Source organism: Ambystoma mexicanum, chromosome 2q (assembly GCF_040938575.1).
Source record: "Ambystoma mexicanum isolate Mex_15411 chromosome 2q, UKY_AmexF1_1, whole genome shotgun sequence".
NCBI classification, from domain to species: Eukaryota; Metazoa; Chordata; class Amphibia; order Caudata; family Ambystomatidae; genus Ambystoma; species Ambystoma mexicanum.
This window is the reverse complement of record NC_090924.1, coordinates 792,464,555-792,486,967: the sequence shown is the minus strand read 5'-3', so window position 1 is coordinate 792,486,967 and position 22,413 is coordinate 792,464,555. Positions and strand designations below refer to the sequence as shown.

General features: G+C 47.1%; 1 protein-coding gene across 1 annotated transcript in view; it reads left to right on the top strand.

The window, feature by feature from the left end:
- Positions 1 to 22,413, top strand: part of PITRM1 (pitrilysin metallopeptidase 1) — a 1,609,076-nt gene that overhangs the window by 708,484 nt on the left and 878,179 nt on the right. The window contains exon 15 of the mRNA XM_069648021.1: positions 18,705 to 18,821. Within this exon, the coding sequence (XP_069504122.1) occupies positions 18,705 to 18,821 (117 nt within the window). The remainder of the gene's footprint in view (positions 1 to 18,704; positions 18,822 to 22,413) is intronic.

Here is a 22,413-nt window from a genome sequence, read left to right as displayed (position 1 = left end):
TCAGGGGGCCCCGGGTATATGTCTAGACCACAAAGAAAGCCTGCATAATACTTACACTTTCAACTATGATCCTTATTGCACAAACTGGAAACGGGTATTGATCAATGCCCCTCCAAGACCGGTATACGAAGGTATTTGACCTATTAGCTCTAGAATGAGCATCATATGCCATGATGCTCAATGCGATGCCCAGATTTGCCAACCACTGGAAGGAGTTGATTTCGTTTCTTAAAGAAGACTTAGTTAGGTGTTGCCCTCCACGCCTGAAGCCTTTGGAACTGTAGCCTCGGGTTTGTTGGCCCACGATATTGAGGCAACCGGATATTCCGGAGTGGGTTATTGAAGGGGGATAGGTATACATTTGGGGGTTATTGAAGGGGGATAGGTATACATTTTTGAAGTTATGGAAGTCGGTTAATGCTTTATACTATACTGTTTCTTGCTTCATTGAAACTAATAAACTGATTCTTCTGAAAAGAAATGCCATATGTTAAAGAACAGGGGAGATGTGGCAATTGATTAATGAGAAGGATTCACCTTAGGCAGCATTGCAGATTAATGCTGTTTCTGAGGAATTTTGGATTGAACAGTTCAGAAGAATATTTGCATGTACGGAAAGTAGAAAAGAAAGGGTTGCGGAAAGTAAATGTAAGGATTGGAACTTTCTATTTGAAAAAGATATTATTGGCTTGATGAAACATCCAGTGGTTCGAGGGCTGCAGGGACCAATGGGTTATTAAGCGCCATCTTAAAAAAAGACCCAGAATTATGGGCATGGTTTCTTTGGTTATTGTATGACCAGGTGTTAAGAGGTGCCAGATTCCTCGAAGGCTGCAGTTATAATTCCTATATTCAAGAAGGGCACTAGGGCATATCCTTAGAACTACCGCCTGATTGCCCTTCTGGCTGGAAAACTGTTTGCATCTTTGCTTCTTAATAATCTAGTAAGTAAATTGGATTGACAAAACTAATAGACAGGAACCAGTGTAAATTATTTTACTCTGAGTATTTTTTTTAAAGTAGAATACGCCGCTTGAAGACAAAAGTATTTAGCCTTCATCGATTTGGCACAAGCCTTTGACAGTGTAGATAGGAACTTATTATTGAACAAGATGAATCATGTGAGTTATTAGAAGCTGTCAAGGCCTTTTATGATTTTACCTCTGTCCGTTTGAACGTTTGAAACTTGCACGTATATTATCAAAAAAGATTGAGACCTTGGAGTGGTCTGAAACGGGGGTGCTCCGTGGCACCTCCCTTGTTTAAGTTATTTATATCCGGCTTGGCAGAGACTTTGAATCTGTCAAATGCTTGTGTACTGATTTTCCACTGCGTCTTAATGGGAAACCAATGGCTGCTGGACGCTGATGATTTGGTTCTAATTTACCAAACTCCTATAGGCTTAGAGCTGCAATTGGCTAAGCTTCAATCTTAATGTCCAATTGAATGGTTTAATGATAAATGTTACTAAATCAAAGGTATTGATATTACAATCGGGTTATGTTAAGCGCAGCAATAACTTGAAGTGGTTTATAAACCAGGAACCTTTACTAATTGCATTGTATTTGTCACTAATATATTTCCAATGTTACCAAATATAGTTTGTGTGCTGTGGAAATCTTTTTCGTAACAGAGTATGTGTTTTAACTCCAGCATAACTGATGCCCCAAGTATAAGGATACTGTAAGCAAAAATTAGAAATTTGACATCTCAGGGAATGAATATTTTTAAACATTATGGACTCTTTTCATTATTGCCAATAGTACCATTGTAGACGTTAAAGGCTGCTGCTATTATGACATATGGTGCTCAAGACGTTTTTTATTTCTCTTACCAAAATATGGTCGCCATTGGAGGGTATTTTTGGGGAAAAGATACTATGCCTTCCAAAGCGAACACAGATGCAACTGATCAGATTTGAATTGGGTCTGAATTAGGTCGGATATTGTATGGGTTAGTCTGCTGGTTGTCTTATCCTTGTATCGAAAGTGTATAATGAAAACTTGTAGCACCTATTGTTATTTTGCACATCCTTAACAGCTAAAAGGACACTTTCTCCAGCATGGGGTCTGGCATGGATTCACATGCTCATGAATATTCCCCGTCGTCAGGCCGGGAATCCTCTGTATAGAAAAAAAATCAGTATCGGTTTTGTTTCTGATCTGTCTTTCTCAGTAGTAACTAATCACTGGTGTCTGGGTCATACTGCCCCCAGCCAATGACTGCCCTCTCCCTAAGCCCCGCCTCTGGCAGCCATCCTCAGATTTTTACTGCACGTTCAAGTGTTGGGAGTCCTCTTGCTGTAGCTCTCGAGCTTTTGCTGCATTTTCGCGCTTTTTTCAGGAGATTTTCTCATTTTTTCCGTTAAATAGAGCCTCAAGCTCCACCGTTTCTACTTCCGATCAACGGGGATCCGTTTTGGAGTTTCCACGCCCCTCAAGGGTGAAGATTTCGTCGATTTATGCTTTTGGAGGATTCCAGAAGTTCCGAGGCCTACCCCGGACATGGCCCAGGAGAAAGGGAGCTTGACGCCCGGGAAGCTGTTCAGGACCTGCCCTGGATGCCAGCTTCAGAACGTTTTCAAGGAGGACGAGCATTCGTTATGCCTCTACTGTCTCCATGAGGACAAGACGCACAAGGAAAAGGACGGTGCGTTTTGTGGGAACATGTCGGAGCGGACCATGAAGGATCGCCACCTCCGTCTCGCCAACTGGTTGGAAGGTAAGAGCCCGCCAGGCGAGAAGAAGAAAAAGAAGTCAGAGCGGTCTTCTAAGTCCTGTGAGGGTGCTCCGGCGACGGGGGCCCAACAAAAGGCTAAGCACTGCGAGTCCGCGGGCACCGGGAGCACCGAACGGTCAGGCTCCTTGGCTGCCAGGCAGGGCGCATCCTCCCTGGCGCCATCAACCACGAGCCAACGCTCTGGCTCGGGTAAGAGGAAGTCCGAGAACCCGGCGAAGCTTCTGGAAAGGCCCCGGTCGATCTCGAAGATTCCGGCAGAGGGGGAGCGAGGTTTGGACCCTCCCCCCAAGGTGAAGGCCCCAGGCGTACAGAAGGTGACGTTGGCCTTAATTCACCCTGCTAAGACCTCGATTGAGGATGTTGCCGTGGCCCTGGCTCAGCCTGTGGAGGCTACACCAGTGGAGGCGCCCTCAGGTACCAGAGTCTCCCTGCCACCACAGAGGGAGTCTTCTTTCAGGCCCATCGAGAAGACCCCCACGAAGTCCTCGTTGGAAAGGTTGGGGGAGGGGTTGGTGGCCGTCGTGGATACGGACACGACCTCTGAAGAGGAGCTCATCCAAGTCGTGGAGGAGGCCCAGCCCATCGGAGGGATCCCGACGAGGGCGACGGTGACGCAGACGAGGCTCCTCAAGAGCCCTCGCTCCCGTCGTTTCCGGCGCCGCAGGACACCTCGGCGGCCATTTTGTCAGCCATCCAGTCCTTATGCTCGGAGATGAGGACTAGGTTGCACCTTCCCCCGACGGAGGTACCTGAGCCAGACCCGACGGGGGAACCGGAGCCAAGACCTTCGGAGAGCCCACCACTTAAGAGGAGGAGGACGCATCCTAGGCCTCCTCTGCCGCCTCTGCGGCCTTCTCTGCCTTCTATTTTAATTTGTGTAGAAATTGTCTATGGTTTTAGCCACTGTTACATTTTTAGATGATGTTTTTAAGTGAAAATTGTTTTTACTCTGCACATTTTTCTCTTGATCTGAAATGCATTATGATTAGTGTTATTCATTAAATTATGAAAGGTTTGTATTAAACGATATGCAATAATATATATATTTTTAAACACAAGATAATAAAGATTGCCAATGCTGAGGAAGTCTTCATTCTATTAAAGACAAGGAGGCAAGCATTATGCTTTATCTTTCTTTAATACTGCCACAACAGCTTTTCAACTTATACTTTTAAACATCTATTTTTGTGCTTTTTAAAAAAAATTTTTTACAAAAAATAAAATAGCCAATCCACAGTTTAAAAGTTTCAAACCAGAGCCTTACATCTCGAAAAACTCTCAAACTCAAACTCCCATACACCTCCGGGAGTGCCGTAGTCCTGACCCTATCCCATGCTCCAATTGACCCATCATGGGTCATCCTATAAAAACCCTACTGTCCCATGTCCTTTCCTCTTTCTTTCTTGCCTTGAAAATCCTCTGAATCAAATCCAACTCTGTTCTGACCTGTCAACAACCAACTTCCAACTTATAATTGAAACAGTGTTCTTGGAACCAAACGCTGCTGCTTCTCAGACGACATAGAGCACTTCACCGGTCCCGTGATTGAGATCATGTTGCTTTCTGATCATCTCCTAGAAAAACAGAAACATATTCTTTTTAAGGGCGGGTGATAAGACAAAGTTGAACATGCGATATCAACATTATAACATCAACTTTCAAGTCTTTCCGGGTGGGATATAATGCTTGCCTCCTTGTCTTTAATAGAATGAAGATTTCCTGAGCTGTCGGCGTTGGCAATCTTTATTCTATGACCAGACAGGAGGCTTGCATTATGCTTCTTCAAAGCTAGCCACCACTCTATTTGCCAAATCTGACACTGGCTTGAAATAAAAGGTCTTAAAGATAGACTCGGAGGACCAGTCGGCAGCTTTCATTATATCTTGGAGTGGCACTCCCGCTGCAAATGCTCTAGATGCCATCGCCCCTCTAGCTGAATGCGCCCCAAACTGTGACAAGTCTATGCCTGCCCATTGCATTATCTCACGTACCCATCTCGCAATTGTCGCTGTTGCTACTGCATGAAAAGGTTTTCTACGCGCTATTAGCAGCTGCGTTACGCCTCGCGGTCTCAGCAGTACTGTGGCTGTTTCATAATCTTTAATACATTGGGCTACGCACAGTTTCTTATTTTCTGTAAAATAGGGGTATGAAATCACTCAAGTGTCTGTTTTTGTTCTTTTAGCTATTGAAAATGCTACTCCCTCTGGATAGAATATCTTCCTGTTTATCTCTACCGCTTTTACATCGGAAACTCTTCGGCATGCTGTGAGACACAACAACATTGCCAGCTTGCCAGAGAGTTGCGATCGAGATAGATCTTTATTGTCTGGCCATGCTAGAAACAACTGAAAAACATCCCTGACATCCCATAATGTCGTATACTTAGGTTCTGGGGGCTTTCTTAATTTCATTCCTCTCAAAAGACGCAAGACTGACGGATGTTCTCCTATAGCTTTACTATCTACCATGTCATGACCTGCAGAGATCGCGGACCGCAGTACACCTATCGTTCTGAAGGCACTACCTTCTTGGAATTTCATTGCTAGGAAGTTCAATAATTGTACTACAGGGGCAGAAACGGGATCCAAACCATGCTCTGTGCACCAGTAAGCCCAACTCTTCCATGCCGTGTTATAGCTCCTGACGGTGGAAGGCGCCCATGAATCTCTGATACAGTTTGCAGCGAGTCGCGAAATGCCTGGCAATTCCCACTTTCTCATGAAACCTTGCAAACTATCAATCGCAGGGTGCCTGTCGATACTAGGGGGTGAATTCTCCCGATTGGGTCTAGTAGAAGGTCCTGCTGCTGTGGAACTATCCTCGGAAAATCCGTAGAAAGTTCCATCACTACTGGAAACCAAGGCTGCGACCTCCAGAGGAGAAGGACTATCAATAGGTCTCCTCGCTCCCTGCGTACTTTCACTAGTGCTCTAGAGATCATGAGAAATGGATGGAAGGCATAATTCAGAGTTCCGTTCCAAAGTTGGAGGAAGGCGTCTGTGCCCGCTGCCCTGGGTCTAATCTCCAACTGAAATAAGTCTGCGTCTGAGCGTTCAGTCTGGACGCAAATAGATCTATATGAATGGGACCCCAGAGGTTCTGCAATCTGTTGAACACACTCTGGTGTAGTTTCCAATCGCTTGAATCTACAAGATATCTTGAATTCCAGTCCGCTCTCTCGTTGAGTGTCCCTGGCAGATACTCTGCTGTGATTGCTACTTGATTCTGAAGGCAGTAGTGCCAAAAATCTTTCGCTAGTTCTGCTAGCATCCTCGATCTCGTTCCTCCCAGCTTGTTGATATAATGCACTGCTGAAATGTTGTCCATTTTGAGCAGAACGCAACACTGAACTTTGTCCTTCGTAAATGCTCGTACTGCAAAGGACCCTGCCAAAAGTTCGAGACAGTTTATGTGCATTTCTAGTTCCTGTTCCGACCATTTCCCCCTGTCTCTAAATTCTCGCATCTGGCTCCCCATCCGGACCTGCATGCATCTGATTCTATGACGATGTCCGGTGAGTCTCCGAAAATCGCACGGCCATTCCAGGCCTTCATGTTGGCGAGCCACCAGTGGAGTTCCGAGATCGCTTCTGGGTCTAGGGTCACTAGCTGGTGATATCCTACCACCTCTGGTAGGTGTCTTACCTTGAACCTCTGCAGAGCTCGATAATGGAGCGAACCCGGAAAAATCGCTTGAATCGAAGCCGCTAGCAGGCCAACTACCCTTGCAAGAGCTCGAAGAGATATGACTTTCTTTGCTATAACTGTTCTGAGCTCTTTCTTTATAGCCTTCACTTTGTGATGTGGTAGCTCTAGGGTTGCTTTGTTTGTGTCTATACTGAAACCCAGGAATTCTATATTTTGCACTAGCTGAGATTTGTCTAAATTTACTAGGAATCCTAGCGAGGTCAAGAGCGTGAATATCCATTGAACGTTCTTGGAAAGCGTGACTTGGTCTGAACCCATGACGAGAATGTCGTCTAGATAAATGATTATGCGAATGCCTCGCTCTCTTATGGCTGCTGCAACGGGTTTCATCAACTTGGTGAATGCCCAAGGTGCCGATGCTAGTCCGAAGGGAAGACACGTGAAGTGCCATATCGCTCCTTCCCACCGAAACCTCAGATATTTCCGAAACTCTTGAGCTATCGGAATCGTTAGATACGCTTCTTTGAGGTCTAATCGCGCTAATCAGTCCCCCGTCCGGAGGAGATCTCGGAGTAGATGAATGCCCTCCATCTTGAAATGATTGTAAACCACCCATTCGTTCAGTTTCTTCAGGTTTATGACAGGGCGTACTTTGTCCCCCCTGTGAACAAGAAATAAATTGCTGAGGAAGCCTGGCCCTCCTCGCGTATCTTTTTCTATAGCATTTATGTCTGCTAATTGGAGAATTTCGCTGCTCAACAACCTTGCCTCTTCTCGAGGCATCTGAATAAAATGGGTTCTGATCTCTGAACTGGGTTCCCCACAAATTCTAGCTGTAATCCTGCTACTGCTCGCAGTACCCATGCATCGCGCGATAATGCTTGCAATGCGCTTAGAAACTGGATGGTTCTCCCTCCTACTCGAACTCTCATTGCACTCACCTCCTGAGGCATTTGGTTGCCGGTATGCACCTCTCCCTCTTCGTCCTCTGGGAAATCTGGACCTGGCCGGGAAGAATGTGTCTTGTTGTCTTCCTTCCCAATATTGGGCGCGCGGCCCCTGGGGTCTTCGTTGATAGTTAAACCGACCGGACGTACAACCCCTGTAACGTCCGGTCCCGGAAAAAACTCGAGTGGGGAAAATCTTTTTGATTGAGCCTTGTGCTCGTTCAAGAGCTGAATAAGTTCCCACGAACTGTGCCATCTCCTTAGCGAATGCTTCACCGAAAAGTAGGCCTCTTGCTCCTTCACCTGCCTCGTACGACGCTAAATCGCTTAGCTTGCTGTCGATCTTAAGAAGAACAACACTTCTTCTCTCGGCTGATAATGTGCACTTTACGTTTCCCAAGATGCATACGGCTCTCTGAGCCCAACTGGCTAACACGGAAGCATCTACAGGAGTACCTGTGTCCTTCGCTTTCTCTGCGAGATCCATTATCTTTGCCAATGGGCCGGCTAGGTCAAGGAGCTTATCTTGGCACCCTCGCCAGGCTCGGTCTACACCCTTACATATGTCTTTCACCGTCTTTGTAACAAAGGCGACCATTTTGGGGTCAAATTCAGGAGTGTCGGCTAGCTTGCCTGGCAACTCCGGTCTAGGGCATTCTGACCGCATCCGCGACCTTATTTCTCTATCCAGTGGCTTGCGTATACGTTGAGCCATGTAGGCTGCCACTCTGAGTGATGGGACCCACTCTGATGACTTAGGGTGTCTGATAGCCTCTGGGTCAAACATATCTGTTGAACTCTCAGGTTCTTGAGGATCTATCGCCTCTTTGTAAAGGTGATCCTCTTCTACTTCATCACCTTCATCATCCGGCATGTAGCCTTCATCGTTGTCCCCTGGATTACTCACCCCTGGGGTAGGGGGTCTGTCCTGGCTTCTTTTCTTTTCCAAGAAGGCTATTTTAAGCCTGGTGACAGGGTCGCTATTCTCTTGGGGAGTGGAATCCTCCCTATTCAGATTGCTCGGGGGGGGGGTCACAGAGTGTTTACTCTTGCGAGCCGCTTTCCTCCCCCTGGGTTCAACTCCATCTTCGGGGTGTCTGGCTGACAGCTCTTCATCTTGGCATTCTGCCTTTCTCTTTTTTGGAAGCAGAGCTTGCTGCTCGTTAAAAACGGCTTCCAGTATATCCAGCCTTTTGGGTAATGGGCTGCACGCCTTGAGACAACGCTCTGATCAAGGAATCTCCTAGTACCTGCTTGAAGCTCTGTGACAGGTCTGAGTCCTGTTGGTAAAGACTTTCTTCCCACTCCTCTTCTGACCATTCTGGCGAGGTAGAGGGAGTAGCACCGGGACTTTTGTCAAGAGCCATAGTGTTAGCAAGGCTAACTGCTGTGCTGTCAGCAAGGGATTAAAGTTAGACACCTTTGACAATTCTAGTCTGAATCCCTTTTTTCTCTGGTGGAAAATTTGATTATACTTCTTTTTTTTTCTTTTTCTAAAACCGTGTCACTCCGCTTTCTCCTCACTCGGCATACGCAACGCAATGAAAACTTTGTGCTGCCGGCGGAAGACCTCCTAGGGGATGACGGGAAATCAGCTCCTCTCGCTCCCCTGGGTCCTGTCGCACGTCGTGTTCGACTGCGCGAAACCGAGGAGCGAGGTAGGGAACCTGAGGCGAGCGCGTTTGCTCGTGGGTCCTACCCCGCCTCCTCTTCACAGAAATAACTTGCTGCGCTCGACGCCAACGCGTGAGAGAAAAGGAAACAAACGCACTGAAGTACACTTTAGTTCACTGTAATAATTGTATTTACTTTTTGATAAATAGTTTACATTTGCGCGGCTTACGCGCTTTTAATACAAAGTTCTATACTACACTGCTATCACTATTAATTAAACAAGAGAGTGAATTATGATGTACTTATCTCATGGCAGCAACAAGAAAGTACTTATCTCATGGCAGCAAAAAGAAAGAGCAAAGGACCTGGGACAGTAGGGTTCTTATAGGATGACCTATCACCACATTGGAGCATGGGATAGGGTCAGGACTACGGCACTCCCGGAGGTGCATGGGAGTTTGAGAGTTTTTCGAGATGTAAGACTCTGGTTTGAAACTTTTAAACTTCGGATTGGCTATTTTATTTTTTGTAAAAAAAAAAAAGCACAAAAATAGATGTTTAAAAGTTCACGTTGAAAAGCTGTTGTGGCAGTATTAAAGAAAGATAAAGCATAATGCGAGCCTCCTGTCTTGTCATAGAATTGGAGGCTTCCCATAGTATGCTGATGCTCTTGTGCAGCAATATCTTTGAGGATGCAACAAATGTATAGTGGGCACCAGAAGTAGGACTATTTATTTCTGAGACATCGTCTTGAATCCAATTCTCCTCCTCACTGACAGTCGGTGCAGCTGATGTAATACTGGTTATGGTGAATCTGGCATCTGTGTTGGTTTCTCTTGAGGCTCTTCATGGGATGGCCAAGCTATAGAGAGACACAATATTCTGCACTAGTTTTTATCTATTCTCTAGTGCAGTGTTGTTATTCTCGGCTCTTGGCTCAATTGAGTTACTATTTGTAAGCTTATGCTTTTGTAATCTGTAACTCTGTACAGTTTGTAATTAAACAAATCATACATCTACACCTCGTAAGCACTCTTCTCGTGGACACCAAGAATACCCACAGCATCTTCCCCTCCTCCCACAACAGAGACACCTCATCTTCCCTTGACTATTCCTGGCTCCCCCTAACCTCCCTCTTTTTCACACTAACCCCTCCAGAGGAGCACCCCACCCCCCCGGGGATCCCCGGCCCTGACCTCTCTCTACCCTTCAGCCTTTCCTCCACTGCTCCCCCCTCCATGGAGCCAGCTTCTACCATGAAACTCCATTTCTCCCACTCCTAAACCCCTGCCACAACTGGCCTTCTTAGGTGCAGACTGTCATGCATCCTAATTCACACCAGATATGTCGCCAAAAATCACCACAATATATAAGACGTGTTATCCTCTGAATGCCCTGACATCCTTTTCATCATAGAAACCTGGTCCTCCAAGGTTGTCTGACCCATTGCACACAAGGCCTTTCCCCAGGCTACACTCATGCACAACAGAGCCAGCAGTGCAGGCGGGATTGCCATCCTCCACAAAACGCACCTCACACTCCAAGGAACAAGCCTGCAATGCAGACTGCAAATCTTAGTGAAATTTCTCATCAACCCTCCCTTTCTCACAGCTTCTTTCTCGCATACAGACCCCAAGCTACAACAGAAACACTGCTGATACCCTCAGCGACTCCGTAGCGGCCATCCTGCTCACCCACCCCTCCCTCACCATTCTAAGCGATCTCAACATCTGGTTCAATGTTCTGCATAACCTCATGACACAACTTCCCCTGGACAACCTGCAAGACCTCCACATGACTCAACTGTTAAGAGCCAAACACTCTACAGGACATACCCTTGATGCAATCTTCTACTCCTCCAATCTAATCTCCATGCTACCCCCTCATCTCCACAAACCTCTCAGCCATCTTGACTATCCCTGGAACTTCCACGCCCTTTCCATTGTAGGACAAGGTAATACTAACTCCGGACTTGGCTACCTCCCTGCTTGCCTCCCTACCCAATCTCCCTCTACTCTGAGGTCTGCCTTCCATTGGCCATTTTGACCAATGGCTCTCCAGTGCCCTCAGACCTCTTGCCTCCTTCAGATCCTTCTCCCACACACAAACCCCTTTCCCCCAGATGGTTCTCTCCATCTCTCAAAACACAAAATCACACCCTGGAACACAGATGGCAGGTGACCCATCACCCCAGAATAGAGCAGCAATATGCCGGTCCGATCAAAGCCTGCAAGGCAGAAATCCAGAAGAATAATCCTATTGGAACAGAATCACTAATAGCTGTAACACTAACAGGGAACTCCGCAAGATCTCAGAATTAAAGCCCTCTTTCTGCACATCCACCTCCCAAGCACTCTGTGACACCCTCTAAGACCGCTTCCAAAACATAGCAGTGAAAATAAACCACACCATAGGCGCTAAATTAGCAGTGCTCCCGCCCCGATCACTTGCACCCCATTTGACCTCCAAGACCCTCCCACGGCCTGCCCTATCTTCTCCTCCTTCTCTCCCATCTCGCCACCTGAATTTGTGAAGCTACTCGCCTACAGCCGTCCATCAATATCCCTGGGAGACCTGTGCCCTCCCGTTCTCTTAAAATATATATATATATCCTTTCCTCAGCCTGTGCAGGCTGCATCGCAAGACCTATCATGAATTCCTCCCTCATATCCGGCTCTTTCCCAGCCGCTTTCAAGACATCCGTCATCAAACCCCTTCTCAAAAACCCCTCCCTTGAACCACTCCTACCGTCTATCTACAGACCTATCTCTAACAACCGTTTCATAGCCGAATGAATTGACCGAACAACCTACTCGCAGCTTTGCATTTTTAACCTCCTCTTCGACTTTGCCCAGTCTGGCTTCAGATACCTAAGAGGAACTGAATCCTCCCTAGTCTCCAGCTGGGTGGATCTCAAAAGAACAGCAGACTCTGACGGCTGTGCAACATTTCTCCTCATCGACCACATTGGCGGCCTTTGACATTATCGACCACTGCACCCTCACAGACTCCGTTCCCTCGTCATCAGGGATACTACATTGATGTGGACATCCTCGTTCCTCACCAACAGATCACAAATTACCCACATGCCTCTTTAATCCTTGACCCCAAACCCGGTCATCAATTGAGTACCACAGGGCATCTCCCTATCCCCCTTGCTTTTTAACTGCTACCCGTGTTGTCTCCCTGTTCTCGGATCGCTCACATGGCCTAACCTGTTAACAACTATGCAGACGACACCTAGATAATTTTCAAGATCCCGAAGACCTCTTCTAACCCATCCCCCCCACCTTGCTTCATGCCTCACAGAAATAGACCACTGGATGGCAGCCAACTACCCCCTCCTCAACCCTGTAAACAACAAAATCATGATCTGCAGGAAGACTGCACTCTTCACCCAACCCCCCTCCCCATGGCCGTCCTCCCTAGGCCCTCCTCCTGCTTCTTCCAACTCAGTAGAAAGCCTGGGCTGTACCATGGGTGCAGATCTGACACTTTCACACCACATCAATGGTTTCCAAATCATGCTTGCTACACCTTTGCATTCTCAGACGCATTTTCCCCCACCTCTTCTACCCTCAGAGTCGCAGCAAAATCACAACCATCGTCCTCTCTCCCCTAGACTCTGTTAACTCCCTATACCTGGGCGCCCCTGCATCTACACTCAGAAAACTCCAAAGGGTCAAAAAATACAGCAGCTCGGCTCCTCCTTGCCGTTTGCCCAAGAAAGCACATCACATGCCGCCCTGTGTGTCCTCCACTGAATCCCTGTCGGGCGACAGTCCACCTTCAAAGCCATGTGCTTGACCCCCCCTTCCGCACCTCATGCTATTTAACTCTCTGCCAGAAAAGTTGGGGCATTAATGAGTCCCTCAAAGAATGTTCTAAGTGACTCGGAGAAAGGACCCTAGCAGATCGCAGGACAGAAGTCGTACCACAGGCCAACCAGGATGCATGGGTATGTATCTCACTCCATGGCGATGGAAAATAGTGACAGACACCTACCCACACACATACGCAATCATATGCTACTTGATGCCACATCACACAATACCTCTCCCTTTGGAATGCAGCTAAATCCCACAACAAAAATGTGGTCTAGCTGGGCACATAACCAGTCTCCTGGACTCACATACTCTCCCGACAAGCTCACAGCACCCATCCACAAGCCAGCTTGACATGTGTTGCTAGCATGGACTTGGCAACCCCTACCTACTTTCGTATTGGCCAAATTCACACATGCATTCTAATCACCTCTGACAAACCTCCCATATCCCGGACTTCGGTCCACCAAAGGCGTTCACTTATGGCGCTTTGAGGCCATCCCAATGGGCACAGGCACTATACAAATGCTTTATAACCTTACATTACATATTGGATGCAATGATACCCGGTACCCCAATTGTGATGGCCAGAGTGCTAAGGGGCTAGCTTGAACGGTCGATCCAAGCTTTATAGTGCTGGCCCAATTGACAGCTAGATTGATGATCTTTTACCACCCGAGTTGTCACAGTGAAAATACAGTATACAATTTTTAGAGTAGAGACATCTTGCGTCTGCCAGTCTACAGAGCACAGTGCGGAGGAAGAAAAGGTCATCCAACTATATCTCCGCCAAATCATCAGAACTGTTGGCACAGATTCCCGATCGATTCCGGTTGTTCAGCTCTGTCAAGACATTCTTTGCGTCTCTCGTTCCCAGCATCCAGGCAAGAGCGAATGCAAAATGGCTTCAGATCACCAGATGGGAACGTATCAAATTGGTTGACGACACAGAAAAAGGGTTCAACGTAATAAAAGTGGAACTCCGAGCTTTACGGCTAATGACCATGCAGAACAGGTATGTGCTTGTAGGGCAAGCAGGATCTACTTTGCTCACGCTGAGAGCGCTCTGCAGAAAACATGTTACAAATCATTTTTATACCGCTTTTGCGTCATCCAGGGGGGGGGGGGGCATAGGGGGCACATGAAGAGTTGGGATTGGTCACTAGGGACGGGCACCTATGGGTGCTATAGGGTCGGTGAGCCGTGATTGCTGCAGATTCACGTGATGCTGTGAAGATCCGTCTCAGGTCAATCGGTCAGCTGGGCTCATCGAATTGGCATGCAGTGTCGGCAACATTTGTAGTGTTACACATTCGATAAAACACTTGACATTTGCCCTTGTGGCCACACATTCCCATTCATCCAATATTAGTCTATCTTGTCCGGCAGATTCTAAGACCTGTGGCTCTTGACACCAAAGGAAAGACGCATGCTCACCCGGGTTCTCGAATTTTCGCTTCCCCGAACCAGAGCGTTGGCTCGTGGTTGATGCCGTCGGTGAAAGTGTGCCCTGCCTGGCAGCCAAGAAGCCCGACCCTTCGGCGCTCCCGGTGCCCGTAAACTTGCATTGCTTTACCTTCTGTTGGGCCCCCGTCGCTGGAGTGCCCTCGAAGGACTTAAAAGACCGCTCAGACCTCTTCTTCTCACCAGCCGGGCTCTTCCCCTCCAGCCAGTTGGTGAGGCGGATACCCTGATCCTTCATGGTCTGTTCCGACATATTCTTGCAAAACGCACAGTCCATCTCCAGGTGCGTTTTGTTTTCGTGAAGGCAGTAGAGACATCTCGAATGCTCATCCTCCTTGAAAACATTCTGTAATCCGCATCCAGGGCAGTTCCTGATCAGCTTGGATCTGGGTGTAGAGCTTCCCTTGTCCTGGGCCATGTCCACAGGGTAGGCCTCAGATCTTCTGGAATCCTCCGCGAAGCGTAACTCGACGAAAACTTCGCCCTTGAGGGGCGTAGAACATTCCGAAACGGGTCCCCGTTGTTCGGAAGTAGAAACGGAGGAGCTTGAGGCTCGATTGACCGAAGAAATGAGATTAAACTCTTTGAAAAAACGCAAAACGCAGTAAAAGCTCGAGAGCTAAAGCACGAGGACTCCCAACACTTGAACGTGCGGTAAAAATCTGAGGATGGCTGCAGGGGGAGGGGCTTAAGGAGAGGGCAGTCATTGGTTGGGGGCAGTATGACCCAGCGACCAGTGATTGGTTACTACTAAGAAAGACAGATCAGAAACGAAACTGATACTGATTTTTTTCTTTACTGAGGATTCCCAGCCTGGCGACGGGGAATATTCATGAGCATTTGAATCCATGCCAGACCCATGCTGGAGAACAATAGTTACAGGTAAGCAACTTGTTCCTTCTCAAGTATAGATTAACTATCATTGGGCATAGGTCATAATGTATTTCTTAAACTCAGTGTTGGATCTGTTGCTGGGCGGCCTAACAGTGTTAGTATATACAAGATATACTGTTTAAGGGGCTAAGACCTTCAGATCACTGTGTGGGTTGCAATGTCCATCTGGTACAATAAAGAAGGCGCTAACTTTAAGGCCTGAATTACACATTAAAGGGATGGGTCACAAAAGGCGCAAAATAACATATATATTCAAATATAAATAAAACAATAATCCTTGTGACCAGGGTTGGATGCCCTCCCCCTGAATCAGTTGAGGATGATTCTAACCAAGTTCAATTTCAGAATAATTTCTTTTGGTATCTAGACTTTACATCTAAATCCAATTAATCTAAGTCCTTTCCATTAAATTTTATTCATCGAAAATAATTTCCATCTAAATGCATTTTCTTTGAATAAAATTTGATGGATTTCGATAGATTTTAGGTTTAGGGCAAGGGTTAGAATTAGCGTTGGTGTTAGGGCAAGGGTTAGAATCCGGGTTGGGGTTAGGGCAAGGGTTAGAATCCGGGTTGGGGTTAGGGCAAGGGTTAGGGCTACGGTTAGAATTAGGGTTGGGTTAGGGTTAAGGGTTAGGTGGGGGTTTGGGGTTGGCGGTCTGTGGGGGGAACCCCCCAAATATACAATATACATTAAAACGTTACAAGGAGCCGGCCAGTGCCGAAATTTCAGCACTGGACCGCTCCATGTAACATTTTAACGTGGGAAATAAAAGCATCAAAATGCTATTTTCTACACATAAAAGCACATGTCCATCCCTATATTCGATGGACAAGTTTCGATGGAAATGTTCTTTTAGATGTAAAAGATATCATTTTGATGGATTTCCATTGAATGCATTTGTATTTTGATGCATTTCCATTGATGGAAAGACCAAAAACCATTTCTTTTCATTTGCCAAGTTCTGTTCCAGGTGGAATGCACAGTTCTTAGCATCCAATAGGTCCTTCACTTGGCGACTTGACTTTCTTAGTTCCAAAAAAAAGGTTTCTCATTCTTAGGACAATTGTTACAGCTTTAACACTTCTACTTTGTAACAGTCTTTCTTCATACATCAAATTGGAAAGTCAATGGAAAAAGATTCTTTATCAGAAGAGCAATCACTTTTCATCGCATGGTATTTCTTCTTCATAAGCAACTCTTTAACCAAGATGATTAATTATACTTTCTAATTTAATCAGGATGGTTATATAACAGTTCATCAAAGCACATTAGTGGTATTGCCACTTCTTTTCAGAACAATCTTCACAACCTTCTACCACAGTCGCAGTACTTCAACTCTTCTTCTTCCTGGTACAACCGCCTGCCAGCACTAACCACTATTTGTCTCTTTCCTGGTATACTGGCTTGCCAGAATAAAACTCCTACTATACTACTATTCATACTCTGTGGTGAGGCTGGTTTCAACTTTCCACACTTAACTCCTCAATGGGTAAAGTTGCATCAACAGCTTCTGAAGTAAGTCTCTTCACTTGCAGCACAATTGGCTTACAACCTCTTTCATACTGTTTTATCAGAGTACAATGATTATTCTTATTCTTACATTGATCTGTTTGCCACAGGCAATGCAGGTTACAGTTTCTCCCCCTTGATCTTTTCTACAAGGAAGGCTTTTCTCCTGCCGTCTGATTTATTCTTACTCAATCTGTTGGCTGTTGGCATTGCGATTTATAACTTTAATATGATTTACTATGACATTCAAATTGCCTTGATGGTCCTTGGCTTTGGCAATGCAGGTCATAATTTCTATGTTTGAATATCCTTCTTTGGGAAAATGATATCCCCTTTGTTTTATAGCTGTCCCTCTTTGGCTTTTGTAATGCTGGTTATATTTTCTTATTGGCTTTTACCGTTCATGTAAATCATAGTTACTTTGTTTAGTTATTGCCCCCTTTTGGCTTCGGCATTGAGTTACAATTTCCTTCTGTTCGTATCTCCCTTCAGGGAAATTGCCTTCACTTTGTGTTACTTTTAAGGTTTGGTATTCAAACAATGCATTTCTGCCCAGCGGTCTACTTCGGAGCACCCCGGGTACCTCCATTAGGCCAACTCACCAGTGTTTCCTGGCGTCTCCTCTGGACCTGCTGCATAGGTCTCTTTGCTCATCAGGATTTTCCCTTGCGTTTGACAGCTCCAGTCCGCTTTCTGCTACTCGTGCTGTCTAATATGGAGCTTGCACTTCTCCACACGCGCTCCGGTGTAACCCTAACACTGGAGCAAGATATAGGACAATGAGAGCGTTTCTCTCCCTCAGGACAGCTGGCCTCCCTACTGTTTCCTGCTGTGCGTCCTTTACACCTCCTGGGCACCACGACCTCCTTCACATTCTCTGCAAGGCATCCCGCTATTGACAAAGCAGCGCCAACCTCTGCTTTCCATCTTCTGCTTCCTCCCCATGGCCCGCAACTGAGGGGCATTTATGTTTCTGAAAGGTCACATTGGGGTGTGGGTCCTTACAACCACTAGACTGCACACTACTCTCTGGTAACTCTTTACCCCTCTTCATTGTCTCAGTGCTAATGACATTATGGGACTTGACGTCCGTAATGTTCGTATTTGTTTCAAAATAAAAATCAAAATTTTACAATAAGCCATCAGAACTGGAATCATTAGGGAAATTATTCAGAGCGTTCTCCCATTCCTCCTGACTTGAGTTTACCTACTTGTGATCCTTCCGCATGAAACCACCCCCAGGGTCAGGTTTAACTGGCCACATGGGAGGGCATCCAAGTCAGGGTTTCTGGGATGAGAAACCTCCTCTAATCCGTACAAATCACACGTATATGTTTGACTTGGATTCTTGCCGCTGAAGCATTCAACACACGTTCTCGTTCGCTCTCTATCTTTTATTTCTTAAGGTCTGCAAGCTGTAACGGGTCCACTGCAGTCCACCTTGATATTGTCTCTATTGACGCGAATGGGACAGCCTTACTAGTTACGACCCCCTTGCTGGGCACTAGGTTATATTGTGGACAGTGCACTCAAAACTTAATCGTTTGGTTACAGCCTTGAAAAATACCTGAAGTAAGGTCGAAACGTGTCGGCTGCCCATTTTTAGGCAATTGTGGGATTATGCAGGGAGCAACTACATGGACAATTCTTATCACTATTGATTTTGTTTGTGAACACGCGTTAAAAACATTAATTAGTTTCTCATATTCTCCATGCTCATTGTTGTCTAGGGTTACCAGTTTTTACAACTCCCTTAAACATAACTTGGTTCTATCCTAGCTATGATTGTGCTGAAGTGTGGAATATGTGCCCCTGTACATAATGTTCAAGATGCATTTTATGCTAAAAAAAGGTACTTCTAGACTGCATGATACAGCATTTGAAAAGGTGATGATAACCAAATGGAAACTTTACGGCAGTCCGACATCATTGCTTGACAATTGTGCCGGGTAAAAACGAGCTTGTATTGGAATGCATTTGAGGGTTTCTGGCTTTTATCGCTGAGGAAAGCTGTATTTGTAAATGTGACTAACGATTCACAAATCTTTTTGTTTTTTCAGGTTTAGAATTGATTGCTCTTCAAAGCAAGCCACAGGATGCTTCCTGCCTCCCAGCACTGAAACTCTCAGACATTGAGCCCACAATTCCTTTCACAGAACTGGAAACAGATTTAGCAGGTTAATGCATACCACAATTCACAATTTGTCATTTTGACTTTGCTTATTGTTTGACCAACATTGCGTTTCCCCTCGAACACGGTCACAGCTGAGGAATCCTGATAAAAACACTTCACAGGAAGGGCACCCTTTGTTCGTTATATCCCTTTTCTAGCTTACCCATGGTATTTAAAAAGATACTTTATTAGCCCGTGTAAAGAGATGATGCAGGGTAACATTCCTATGTAATGGCACAGGTGTGCCAAACAGACCCGTGCATCTCCAGTGCTGTAACAAATATTTATGTAGCCATGCCGTTCTTTGCTTATTGTTGCATTTTTCTACTATTGGGATCCCTTTGGGGAGAGAGCTACTTTCATGATCTTTCGAATTTGATGCAGTTGTCTTATTTACAAACCCCAATTAGAGTTAACTTTTACAGAGAAATTCATGGCGTTTATACTGCAAGTTTAACTTGAATATTGTGTCTCTGATTTTTGTATGAATGAAATCTGTTGTGTACTTCTGTTTTAAACTCATAATTTCTCATGAAAATATTTCAATCATTTCGTAGAACTATTTTCTTTTTGAAAAGCATTTTTCTTCAAATTGTATCAGTTTTTAGTATTTGTCAGAAAGTTGGCAAGCGTAACTTTGTCAAAGTATTCCGGTTTATATGGCCTCTTGGACTGATGTGAGGATACATTGTTATCCAGCCCTTTTTGCTTCCTGCTATGCATCATATTTTGCGGTTTCACTTACCTAAAGATCAGCTTGATTGTGTCCTGCAGCTCACCATTCTTTCTTCTGCCATGACGTCTTCTAATAATCCAAAGTAAAGGAGGGAAATCCCCTGTAATTTGAGTCAGTCTGTCAGTCTCGTATTCCTAGTTCTTCATGTCCCACTCCATACTGCCTGGGCGTCCCTTCCAAGGGACGGGAGACAGAACCTTTTTCACCAGAAAAAAACCTTCTTCCCCTTTAAGTTAAGAGGCACGCAGGGGTGCGGCCCTGTGAGCATGCGCTGCCTCCGCCCTCCGGCGTCACACCTCAGTCCCCTTTTCCGCCTTGACGGGAACTGGCTGAATTCACCAGCGCTCCTGGGTTTGGCTTCTGCAATGTAATTCCCTGCGCAGATACTTCTTCTCTTCTGTCTTTTTTATCTTTTATCCTTCAGGTACTCGGTTCTCAGGCATCCCGCTCCTTCCCGGTGCATGTCAACTTCTACAGGGTTCAGCAGGTGTCCATCCTGCAACGGGTTCTTTCCAACTAAAGATCCCCATGCCCTCTGCCTACGTTGCCTTGGCCCAGCTAATGCTTGCAAGCTTTTACCACGTGCAATGTGCTCTCCTCGAGGTCTCTGAAGAACAGACTAGCCAGTTGGAGATCCAAGCCCAAGGTAGGGCCGCTCTTTTCCAACACACACCGCAAGGGAGACTCCTTCCTGAGGACCCGCCAGTGCGGGAGGGACCGCTCAGGTCCTCATACCAGCACAAGTACTGAGGCTACATCAGCTACCGGCCGACAAGGGTCAGTAGATCCTCCCGGTGACAGTGCTGAGGGACCAGAAGGTTCTTTTTACCGGGTCTTCACCTGAGGGGCCACGCCCTAGTACCGGAAACATGTCAGAGTGGGTGCCTATACGCAGTTCTACCGGCAAATCGCCTACCAGGCCCCGGCCTGAGGAACAGGGTAGGCCCCATGATCCACACTCGAGTCCTGGACACGGCAAGGCACAGTGAGCCGAGCAACACGATGCAGGCACATGAAAGGCAGCGCGACAAAATGGCCGCCGTGCCTGACATCCGCCCGATACCGCACCAAGGCAGGGAGCAGGTGGAGGAACGTGTGTCTAAGTGGGACTGGTGTAAACCAAGTATGTGGCCTACAGCCTACCCTTCATTTGAGCAGGGCAGGTTCCCGCTGCGTCCATATGGGCAGGGCACGCAATGGCTCCAGCAACTGCCCGCTGCCCGTCAATATTGCCTACCACTCTGGCCTGCGAGGACACATTTTTTTAATAGGTTCCTCTGGCTCATAATCTCCTCAGATGCAGGTCATCCTCGGGGACATGCTCCCGCCAATGGCCCCGGCGCCGCAGGCCCCAGTACAGCCACCCGTTCCGGCCCCCAACGGATTGTGCAGGCGGTTCCACACCAGCCTCCGCTGCAGGCTCCGGTCACCACACCCCAGCCTTGGGCTCCCAGCACCCCTCCACTGGTGCCGCACCAACCGGACCCTCAGGTCGACACGGATGAGGAGGACCCCGACACACCGTTGTCAGCCAAGACCTTCCACGAACATCTTGCAGGACTGGCAGAGTACTTGGGTCTTGCTCAACCCGAGGTTGAGCAACCAGCAGAGGGGTCCTTGTCCTCATGTTGCGTCCCACAGCTAGAACGGGGATCCTGAAGCAGAAGGACGTGGTCACCTTGGCCACAAAGTCCTGGCTCAATCTCCACTCGGTCCAGCCGGCCAATCGACGCCTGGACGCCAAGTACAGGCAGATGGAGGGGGATACACTCTTGCTATCGGCCCACTTTCAGCCGCACTCTTTGGTGATCGCTGCGGCTTCACTATACTCCAAGCCACAGTCGTCCTCGGCCTCTTCCTCCGTGGTGCTGTTAGGCAAGGAGGAGAAGATCTTGGAGGCGTACGGGAAGAAGCTGTATTCCAACGCATCCCTGCATCTTCAAGCCAACGTGGATGCCATGCTGGCAGCCGTTAACCAGAGGCTTTGGCAGGAAATTGCAGATTTCCTCCCAGAGCTTCCGGTGCAGAGCCAATCACGATTCAAGGTGGGACTGGCAGAGGCCAAAATGGTGGCACAAGACATCATGGAGTCAACCGTGGCCCACATTGACATCTCTGGCTGGATATTCTGCATTGTCACGGACATGAGAAGAACAGCCTGGCTCTGTGCTACTAAATTCAACCCGAATATCCAGAATGCATCTTAGACCTTCCGTTTGAAGTGGGTGACCTCTTCACTCCACCACCGACGAGGAACTGGACAAAAAGAAAACCAGCTCACAAACGGCCAAGTCTTTATCCATCCTTACAAAGACCACACCCAAAAAGTACACCCTGTCACAGCAGCGCTCGTACAAGGGGCGTACATACAGAGGGTTCTGCGGCTTCCACGAGTGGTGGTCCAGGCAGGCTGACCGTTCGCCGACCTCGGTGCAAGCAACAAAAGGGGGGGGGTCAAGGGCTTTTTTTCGTCGTCGTCCTCCGCAACAGCCTGAGGGAAAGAAGGCATGACATGCCACTCCGGGTCTGTGTCTCCAGTGGGGGGCAGGCTTGCTATCCATGCACATTTTTGGCTCCAGAATTTCAGACCCTTGGATCCTGTCTGTGGTATCCACGGGGTACCGCTTCCCTATCCCAGCCTCTCCTCCCTCTTCCCCTCCGCTCCCACAGGTTGGGACAGCAACTCTTTTGGCGGAGATCCTGTCACTTGTCGAGAGCCAGCAGTGAAGCAAGTCCAAGCCTCCCAGCAAAGCTTGGCCTTTTACTCAAGGATTTTCACCATTCAGAAAAAGAAACAAGCAGACCTGAGAGTTGTGCTGGACCTTTCCACCCTCTCCCTACCTCTACAAAAATTCAAGAT